General features: G+C 41.1%; 1 protein-coding gene across 1 annotated transcript; it reads right to left on the minus strand.

Annotated features, from left to right (window-relative positions):
- Positions 1-4,876: 4,876 nt before the first annotated feature.
- On the minus strand, positions 4,877-10,274 carry LOC125290935 (solute carrier family 46 member 3). The gene is made up of 6 exons (XM_048237384.1): positions 10,171-10,274; positions 9,606-9,820; positions 7,986-8,853; positions 6,704-6,787; positions 5,787-5,943; positions 4,877-5,087 (listed from the first exon to the last, which is right to left on the minus strand). Exons 2-6 carry the CDS (start codon positions 9,792-9,794, stop codon positions 4,991-4,993), a joined length of 1,395 nt encoding a protein of 464 aa, XP_048093341.1. The 5' UTR covers positions 9,795-9,820; positions 10,171-10,274; the 3' UTR covers positions 4,877-4,990.
- Between the last annotated feature and the right edge of the window lie 844 nt (positions 10,275-11,118).

The following is an 11,118-nucleotide window of genomic DNA, read 5'->3' on the forward strand; positions in this document are numbered from 1 at the left end:
ATAGAGATTTACAATGTAAATGAGAAAAGAAAAGCAGATTTGTCCTGACACAAAGTCATTGGGGTGAGGTCTGCCACTTGTCTTCAACCTGAGGAGTCAGGGGACAAAGCATATAGCTTTCGTAGAGTTTTGGAGTTAAATACATGGAGTTTTGGAGTTAAATACATGGAGTTTTGGAGTTAAATAACTGTAATTTCATGATCCATCATGAATTAATACCCTGTTGAGAACATTTTGTTTTAAAGAGAATTCACAGAGATGAGCTTCACTGTGAGGTTTATTTATTTTTGGCAAAGCAATGAAGCTTGCACTCCACTGTGTCTGACAGCGGGACACATTTTGAAAAGGTCATCCAGTTTTTGTTAGGGGGAGAAAGATCTGAATAGGAGAAATCTGAGCACGTCTCTCCACTGACCTTTGGCACTGACTGACATTAGCGTTTTAGGTATAAGTGAGCACAGACGCATGCATAATGCATAGCTATTTCATCAGAAGCATCATTACACACACCCAGTGCCTTGGGCTTCAAAATGAGCATAGAGTGTCGGCTTCTCCTCATGTATGTTTTCTAAGAATTAATGCAAAGGGGTGACTTTCTGCCGTACCTCTGGATTCACTCGTTCCACCTCCATCCGTTTCCCAGTGGCCTGGCAGAGAGTGATTTCCACCCTCCAGCTGAGAATCACCCCAGAACACTGAGCAGCTATAATTATGGTGGAGGGATAAAAATGCTCACTCTCTGGTACAAAGCATTGGTTAAATACAAACAAGCCTGCGAGAAATTATATGTGGAGGGAAGGGAAATATGGTCGACTGGCTTCAGAGGGGGAATTCGGAACGGTGTGACCTTTCCAGGCGGTAAAGACAAGGTGTGGGAACGGGGGGTTGGGGTGGGGGGTGCGTTTCTGCAGGGTGGCAGGTCTTCAACATCATTAATGGAGACATCTGTCTGAGCACCATCAACCAACCAACTCAACAACCACAATGATTTTCATTGTTCACACTATATTATTGTCTGATCATAAATTGTTTAGAAGAGGTATTCAAGGACCTGTGTCATTGTGTCTGATGCGTTGCTTCACAGAACCAGGTTTGGTGTGGCTCAGTTATAGTGCCCACTATAATAGTCACTATTGGGTGCATTTTGTTTGATCTGGGGAGAAACTCTTTTCCTAATCTCATACACATCCTCCCATTGTGTCAGTGTTGTGCAAACTGAAAGTATAGAACTGATATGGTTCCAAGTGGTTATTTCTCAGACGACCAAAGCAAGGCACACCCGGTGCATTCCTTGCATATCAGTTTGGTCAGCATAGAATATTTTCATGTTTTGAATGAGAAGGCAGGCTGGGCACACCACAAGGCTGGTCTCGGTGCCCAGTCCATCCCAGAGGCAGAGAGGTGCCAAGTCTGGGGTGTGGCACCTAGTACACAGAGTACTTGCTGATCAATCTACAGACAGCTACTGTGGTTCACAAGACACCACAGGGAGACACAGGAGTTTCTGGAGCCTAATATCTGTGGCACGGCAGCACGCCTCCATGTTTGGCTCAGGTTCTGTGTGTGATGTGTGGGGGTGGTGTGGGCCCAGCCAACAGCTGGGCCCAACCAGCCACAGATGTGTCCGTCTGGTGTTCAAACGCATGGGTGTTTGTTTGACACAGGATGGCGCCCAGTACTCAAAGGTGGTGTGAGTGTGTGTGTGTACATACCTGTACACGTGTTTCAATCATTTGCTGGAAGCAGGTAACTAACTGTAGTGTTGAGCCTGCGCTGAGCGATGCTTTAGCAGAAGTTGTCCAGTCAGCTACGCAGAGACCAGAGAGCCCCACTGCCCCCCTGAACAATCCATTTATCTGGATATGTATCCTCCCCCAGACAGAAAGACTAACCAGCAGTGCCCAGCACCACCACTGCTCCAAAACCTCAGCTCATGCCCGCGGGACAGGCGGTCAGACAGGGAAATAAGATAGCAGGAGGTATGAAAGCAAAGCGTGGCTTCAACGGAGGTTCCCACAGATCCCTATGATTAACACTGGCACTGGCTCCATATGGGGCTGGGAAATAGATAACATGACATGAGTTGGAGTCAGACACTTTGCTGAATATTTGACTGAACAGCAAAGTATTGTTATTCTTCTTTTTTGTATCTTTTTGGTATATTTTCACAACCTATATGAAAAGGTCAAGAATGCTTTAAACGGGATATTTCAATTGGATTACAGGTTTTATATTATACTGTTTAGAGACTAAGGATAGAAAATATGCCATTGAAGTCTTGAGCATTATATCAGTATCACTTGCTTCATTTATAACATGCTGAAGGAAGAGGAGTACTATCTGACAGTATAAACTCTGTGACAGTTAAAAGAAACAGTTGGGTGTTTTTGAGTACTTTTCCTCAGATAATAGGTTGATTATAATTATTTCACTATAATAATTGTAATAAACAATATTAAAAAACAAAATAATATCATATGGGGGTGTATTATTTTAAATGTCGCTATACTACAGAACTACTACTACTAATCTTTGATTACTGAATGCCGATAACAAGTACGCTGTAAGAGATGTTAGCTTATGGTGAGAGACTTATGGACAGGAACTATTTAGGTAAAAAAAAAAAAACAATCTCCCTTAGTCCTTGTTTTGTCTGGCTTGTGTGTTGTTAAAACAGTGCTTCTTTTTCAATCAATGCTTTGTTAGGCTGTACAAGTGGTTGAGAGGAAAAAGGCAGTAACATCACCCTTCAGCTGTTTGAATCACACATCTGCTCAAGTGGACCTTTGACTAAAAACCAACCTTGCCACTCTGTTTGCAACAACTCCACAGCGCCCCCCAGTGGGCATGACGAGGACACACGCACCAGAGTTGACAGCCCCAGGAAACAGCTGGTACAGCAGCAGGAGTACTATTGGGTTATATTACTGGCGAGGAAAACAAGTAAGATATGATGTGAGTGTTATTTTGTTTCACTGAGGTCACATAGCATATGCAGCATAATAATGCATAATATGCCTATGGCAGTGACATCATAAAACAGAAGAGACTAATCTAAACACAGTTGTTTTCTGGATATATTCTGCATCCTTTTGGTCAGACACATCACTCTACTGGTTAAAAAACATGAATGTCTAAAGTGGTTCCATATGCTACCACATGCTGCCACCCACTGGACACCCAGACTCATCTTTGCGATGGCTTGAAGAGAGGAGTCTAGTGGAAATGATTCCTTTTCTCAAAAAGTTATTATGCTTTAGTCAATTGCTGGAGCTGGAGCAACAAAGCACTTGTAGCTTTTTAGGTCCGTGTCTAAACTGTGATTTCTTTACGTTGTCAGCCCATATAAGTCTTAATTTCTAGCTTCAGTTAGTGTTTTATGAGTGCTAGTGTTTTATGATTTTCCTGCTAGTAAGAGAGAGTACATATAAACCCCTACTGTAAAGAATGGGTGAATGAATATTTTATTTTTATTGCATCTTTATTTTTTCACGAGCCAATATTTTACCATAAAAAAAAAAAAACACTGGCGCAAGTTTTTCAGGTTTTATTGTTGTTTTTCCATTAAGCACTAGTTTATCCAACTTAAGTGCCATTTTACACATACTGTTTAGAGTCAGAATGATGTGCATACTGTGATCAAGTGATCTTATCAAAATTACATTTACAATGAGATGGAATCTTAAAGCAACACCAAAGAGTTTTTTGTACCTTAAAATAATGTTTCCAAAATCGTTTCAGTGGTTCATCAACTTGTAACAGGGTGAACAGCACTTCTGCATTCGCTTCGCGGCCCTCTATCGGCTATAACCGCACTATGTAAGTTTGCCAGATCGGGTAGCGGATCTGTAGTTCGATGGAATGAGACATAAGAAACTATAAATTTGACTTGCGTTTGATGTCGCAATACATCGTACTTTCATAAATCATGCAACATATTCTACCTTGTCTGTGGACATTGTTATTTGCAAAGCCGGTGAATAAACAAATAGCGTGCGTGCGAAAGAGGGAAAGTTCTTTGGTGTTGCTTTAACCTGTTTGCTTATTATTTGAATATTTCTGGAATAATGTCCAATTCCAGTAAAAGTCTGTGGCTTTGAGTGAGAAAATTGGTCATATGCCCTTGTGTAACAATAATCTACTCTCCAAATATCCCTATTACATAGTACCTGTACCACCTGATAAGGTAACAGATAGGAGCATTATTCCATAATAAAGATGCGTTTAAAGATGCAAGAGGTAGCAAAGCAGTAAAAGACAAAAATGAGTGGCAACATTTAAAACAGTGGTTTGAATTGCCAATGAATGTGAAAAGAATATCCTTCGTATTTTTCTTTCATATTCTTAATTATATTTTTCTTTTCATATTTTTTGCTGATCATTTCTTGTTAAAAAAATAATACCTGGTATTCACTCCTGGTAGGTGCTGGAATTGTCTTTAAAGATAGTTTTTAGTCTTATTTCATATATAAATGCATTTCAAGTGCATTTTTTATCAGAAGCACTTCTTGTAAAAAGGGGTGACAAGAGCATAGACCTGGAATGACCATCCCATCATGACTTCTGTATCATTTGAAAACTACTTTCAGACATAAAAAGAGGTCATAGAATACAATAAGGCACAGAATCAGACAAAATCCCATGTCTGAAATACATCTGCTCATATGCAGACTAAAATAACAATTATATTGCTTTTAGCAATGTCTAACAGCTTCATTAGAACAATATCACTAGTAAAAGAGGTAAGAAAGCTTTGACAAATTAATCCAAACAAAAGCAACATTTGATATATAGTCGAATAATTGCACTCACCCATAATTGGCTTTTCAGTTAACTGTAAGTATTTGTTGATATTAGTTCTCAAATTCAGATTGTATAAGGACACTATGGCATTAGATCCATGCCATAAAGTTTATTGCAGTGCAATCCATAAAAAAGTCCACAGATGTAACCTGAGAAGAAGATTGAAGGTCACATTTCCCTTTGACCTTCAAGCTACAGGTAGGTCATCTGAAGAGATGTTCTGAGCACCTGAGAGAAGAGGTTCTGTCTCTTCAGAATCGTCTTCTCTAAACAAATTCACCAAGCTACAAAGAAAGAGAAAAGAAACACACACAGCCAAGGAAACACATCATGACTCAGCATTTTTCACACCCAGTGAGGATGTGTGTGAAGACATGTTGAGTCATCACACATAATGCATTCTCTGTTCTATAAATACCGATCATACGGAGCTGGGACACCAACGTCATAAGTGCAGAACTGTAGCTGCCCATGCTATAGAAGAACACATTTTTTTTCATTCTAGGCATCACCCAGCTTTGGTAATTTAAAGCCTGACTGCTGTAAGTTTTCCAGCTGGTTAACCAGTTAGACCCACACAGACCTGATGATGAGAGACTGGGTCTGCAGAGTCATATGACTGGTCAAACTGCATTTGGTCTAACTGAATCACACTAGCTGATTAAAAGCATCTGCCCTTATTTCCTGAAGCCAGATCCCTCGACATCTACGTATTTAAAAGTATGAGGAACCTGGTGTGGGCCGAAACTCATGAGAACGCAGAATTTGCAGAAGAAAATAATTAAAATAAGTAGATGGAGTAGAGGGGATCTCCTCACTTTCTGGGGAAGCCCCAAGTTCCAAGCAGGTATTATCAGCAAGAAATTCAAAATCAAATGACCTGTCAAAGAATTACTTCCTCCCAAAACAATATCACAACATTTGAACAGTGGCATTCACAATTCTTTGACGCAAACATGGTCAAAAAAATCATCATAACTTACCCCAGCATCATCATGGGTATGATGCAGAGACTGGCAGCCAAGAGGAAATTGAAGCCAGGGTACCAGGCAACAGTAGTGGCATAGATACTGCTGAACACCGCTATGCCAATATTAGTGCTCAAGCTCTCCAGAAAGGCCACACAGGCAAACAGTACTCCTGGAAGAAACACAAAGGCATGTTCAGAAACGTGCATTTGGCTAATATGACACACAATCCATCAGTGGCATCATATGCAGAACATTTAAATATTCTGAAGGAAGATGAGTAAACGTTATTAAATCAATTTTTCATAGCAAAGATTAGTTAGGTAGTTAGGCCACGGCGATTTAAATCTTTCTTTGGCTTTAGTTGGGTATCTTTTAGCAACTGTCTGTATGTATATGTAGGTATCCTATATGTTTAATGTCTAATGTAATGTTGGAACCTGTACCAAAGAGCTGTACTGAGAACAAATTCCAACAGCCTGGCTGTGTGGTCATTAAATTAATCAATCAATCAATAGTAGCCGAATATCATGGGGTAGTGTGGCTGGACAGTAGGCTAGTGACACTGGACAGTGTTGCAGGACAGTAGGAGTGCCGCACGACAGTAGACAGTAGGCAACAGCAGTACAGTACCACTTTTGCTCCTACTGACATATGCCTTACAACCATACATTATCAGTGTAAAGTTCAGTTTATGTTATTATGTAAGTGAAAGCTAAGATACATTTCAAAGTGCCATGCAGACCCTAGTAAAGGATTACACACGATTACATTTTTTACTGTGTAAAAAAGTATTTTCTCTTATCAACAGGAGTGTTATGAGTCACTGGGGAAGAGAGGCCTGTTCAGCTGGAGTTAAAGTTAGCCACTCAAAACCTCTGACTGAGCACAAAATCACAAATATCCACTTAGGTGAGCTGGAGTATACTTACCTTGGTTAGATTTGGAGATGACCTTTGACATCATTGAGCGCATGACAGGGAAGGGCATAACTGCTAGCATCATGGGTATTCTGGCTGAGATACAAACATTATTGTTGACACTTGGTTATGAAATACATGGACTAAAGGTTGCTTTCAAAGGAGTCAACCAAAGATCAGTAAATTAATGCAGCATTAAAACCAAATTACCTTGGTCAATACAACAATTATCACTGCAAATACTACCATACAAACTCATCAAAATAGTCAAATAACATATGAAACTAGAAAAGCATTTCCCGAAGGAAATACAGTGCATGAAAATGCAAAAAATATGATGTAAAATATCATACAGAGTAAAAACAAACTATATTGGTTGCTAGGTAGATGAGGTTTAATATAGTTAGAATGACTGAACAGCTAAATAGGTGGATAGTTTAAATGGTTAAATTATTTGCTAGGTAGATGAGGTTTAATATAGAATATGGAATGACTGAACGCGGAATATCAATCGAACGCGGAAATTGTCGAACGTTTTTCATGCACTGTAAGAAGAATAAGCCTAGGAAGAACAGTACAGTGCATTTTCATGCACTGTAATAAATGATAACTAAATTCCCCATTGGTTTGGAATGGGTTTTAACTGGTATAAACTATGCTGCATAATTTTTATAAGTCACATGAAATCTTAAATCTAATAGATGATGAATCTGGACATGAGGTAGCATGTAAGGGCCAATGGGGTGTATGGGAAAGCATTAGTCACTGGATATCTAACCTATTTTCCATCATAGAGCCCTCTTTCATAGAGATCTGGAGGGACATGTGATACTGCACCTCTGCATTTAACCATGTTAATCATCTCTGCCAGAATCTCTTTCAGCCATATCGTACACACAGCATAGTATGTCATTGGTAACGTGTCAAGTCTGAATATGCTTAAGCAGGGGCGACAAATTTGAAAATTTGTCAATTTGGCTTATCTTGTGACTTAGGATCAAACGTACTGCACTTTAAGTATTTTCATTTGGTTTGTAACAGGCAAGGATGCCTGAAATCATGTCTTTGATGATTCCACTGAAGTAAAGGAATGAACAGTGGATTTCAGATTGAGACTTAGTATCATAATAAGATTGGTTCTGGGATATGTGAATGTAAATACTCTTGCATCCACAGACTAAGAAAACTCAAAACATCATGTGATAGACTGACACAGTCAAAACCCAGAGGGAATAACAATCCACCAGTGACGCTGGTGATTTTCTTGTGGTCTGGATGTTTTTGCAGAACTTACCCAAGAACATCATTAGAGTGGTTTTAGCAAAGGCAACAAACACCAGGCCTGAACAGAGTGACAGCATGCCAATGAGGACAATAACCACATCGGGCAGACAGCGGGACAGCAGAGACACTCCAGCGAAGCTGGTGAGGAAGACTGTGGTGGACAGGGCCGACCCATAGCCAATGAGGATCCCACTCCAGCAGAGTGGTTCGTTGAGTTCGTATAGAGTAATCATAGACAAACCACCCATGTCGGCGAAGGTGTACACGGAGAAAATAGTGATTAGCAGTCCCAGTAGGCAGTTCCTGTTGTGACTGCCTCCCACAAATATCTGTTGGACCCCCTTCACAAGTTTTTGCATGGCCATGCCACAGCTCACTCCTTCTGCTGGGCTCTCCACTACCCGGCTCTCTGCTAGGATGAAAATGGTGTAGAGCAGGTTGGCCAGCTGGAATAGGGCAGCGGTGAAGAACGGCCAGTTGAAGCCCGCTGCCCGTAGGAAGTAGCCCGTGGAGATGGAGGCCACGCCAGAGAGCAGCCCGATCACCATGTCCACTCCGGCCATGCGCATCATCTTCTGCTTGCCGTCCTCACACATGTCGGCGATGTAGGCGAAGCAGCCGCCCAGCATGGTGCCGACGCCGCCGAACAGCGAGCTGACGAAGGAGGCCACGATAAGCAAGTACAAGTTGAGCTCAAAGAACGACACAGCAAGGAAGGCCAGGATGTACACCAGGGAGCCCACCAGAGGCAGCACGATGGTGATTTTGCGCCCGCACTGGTCACTGTAGGATACCAGGACCAGAGTCACGGTGAGACTGGGGATACTGGAGAACAGATCAGAGTAGAGAGAGAACAGAGATGCTGCTCGCTGAACCTCCTGGAACATAAAACAGTTCAAATCACCAATTAGCATCACAGTTAATAATGTGTTGCAATAATGTAATAACATAACCACACTCATCACACAAAATGGAAGATTGAGTTTTTTTCTCTCTACACCTGTGCACAGAGAAGTAATCTAAGTATAATCAGAGAATGTAGAAGGGCTCTAGTATAATCGAAAGAGGAAGTAGGTGACCTGGCATTTTGTGTAACGTGAAACTCCTGACATTCTACTACCACACAAAAAATAAATAATCCATAACCACTAAAGGTTCTGGATTGGAATGAAAGGGCTTAGGCTACACCAGACACTTTGATCAAGTTGACAGTTTTGACAGCTAATTTTAAGTCAGCTATAACTACAATCAATACACATGGTCAATACTCTTATGCTTCATCATAATTCCTGTATTTTATTTTTGACAACGAAGTCAGCATCATCAAGTTGTTTAGCCTACGACTGTTTCCTCCATTTCAGACAAGTCTCAACCTGATATTCTGCTGTTGTCATGGTAGACATGTGGTCAGCGATTCACAACAGGACTGATAGGCTACCCGTGAAGCTTACTGTGAAAATTCTGCGACGCCTATGTCAGTTGCATGAAATGCTAACATGCGACAGTCTGACCAACCTAGTCTACATTTTACAATGCATCACTAATGTAGGGCTTAACCTGCTTTTCAAGAGTCACATGCATGTATACAGTGAACATAGAAAGCACATGATGTTAAGTTAGGAGGACTCACTGCATGCTGGTTCGAGTGATTGCTACCGTTGGTGGGAGTGCACCGCGAGTTGTCCGACACAGGATAGGAGCTATTTGTCAGCTCTTGCCACAACCGGCGATACACATATTGCTGCACCAGTGGAAACACCAAAAAAATGGCGAATGCGTAAATGGCAACAATAGGTTCCACAAAGTACAGCCTCCTCATCCTTCCAAATGTTGTCTCACCGTTCTCTGCAAAGAAGAAGGGATTGAGAACATTTTGTCCCCAGGTAATGAAAGTGCAGGTTTAAAACCAAGCTCTTATAACCAACAGGTAATGTAGTAGGGCTAGCTACTGTAAACAGGCAAATACATTCGTTGACTTAGGCATATTATCATTTAACAGCCGTGAGGCCAATCAGGTAAATTACAAGATCAGTTCCGAATCATAAAAGTTGATGTTTAATGTTGCAATTGAGAAATTATCCTCCCTTCCACACCGTGAAAAATAGCCTAGCCTAACCTAACGTTACAGCAGCATCAGTTTGACCTCATGCAGACATCATACTAGCCCTAAGTTATCAGACTCTGAATCGTCCTACCTTTTAATTCCTCATTACAATAAAGTCACCTCTGTCCAACAGACGTCCATGCTGTAATGAAGCTTCCAGTGCTCTGTTTACGAAATCCTTCAGTAGGCTATAGCCTACCTTATGAAACAACATTGGTTCTAACATTATCTGATTGGACCGTTCGATTTAAGGCACGCCCCCTCGTGGGGCTGTTCAACACCACACTTGCTATTTGAGACCATCATTAGTTGTAAGCTACTTGATGTGTAGCCTAGACCTAGAGGAGAATGTGGATTTGGTAGTGATATGTACTCTTGACTGTGACCTCTTAGTGTTGACGGAAGCCCGTTAAGTCGTATTATTGATAATGATCACTTATGATGTTCTTTTACCAGGTTGAGTATGTTTCAGTGTGACTTGTCATTCTACTTAACCACCTCTTTGTATGACGTTCTGATGGGATGTTGGACTGGCTCCAGCCAGTCCCTAACTGGCTATATCCTTACCCGCACCTGTTCTGGTTTATACCTGATGAAGACCTGAGTGGTCGAAACGTTGTAACCTACTATATAACTGGGAGTGTTCGGATATCTTTTCTTTTTTATATTTGCTAGTATCCAGCACCAGATTTTTTTTATAGATGTGCATACATTACACTATACACTCATGATCAGAGGACCATAGAGGGCGAGATAGAGCTGTTACTGTAAGAGACCAGACTGCCGCTGCATGGTCTGCTAACAAATGCATTGGACATTGAACAGTTTGAACAGAACCATGGCCTGCACAAGAAGTGGCATATTGTGGGTCTACAATATGAATGAAGCTAATAGCTTGGCTTGTAGCCTATGGTTTAGTTTCGCATTCAGTCCTAGCTGCTGAAATTTGTATGCATAAACACTTACACCACTTACAAATTCTAGTTCACTTTTATGTTCCACTGAGCAAAGCTAATGACATTCAAATTCAGATTTCTGC

This window comes from Alosa alosa, chromosome 2 (genome assembly GCF_017589495.1).
Source record: "Alosa alosa isolate M-15738 ecotype Scorff River chromosome 2, AALO_Geno_1.1, whole genome shotgun sequence".
NCBI classification, from domain to species: Eukaryota; Metazoa; Chordata; class Actinopteri; order Clupeiformes; family Clupeidae; genus Alosa; species Alosa alosa.

Bases quoted from the DNA above. Each gene is read 5' to 3' on its own strand.
- LOC125290935 (XM_048237384.1), bottom strand. From the start codon at position 9,794: ATGAGGAGGCTGTACTTTGTGGAACCTATTGTTGCCATTTACGCATTC. The intron at 8,854-9,605 runs GTGAGTCCTCCT...TTTATGTTCCAG, and splicing joins ATCACTCGAACCAGCATGCA to GAGGTTCAGCGAGCAGCATC. The intron at 5,944-6,703 runs GTAAGTATACTC...TGTTTCTTCCAG, and splicing joins CATCTCCAAATCTAACCAAG to GAGTACTGTTTGCCTGTGTG.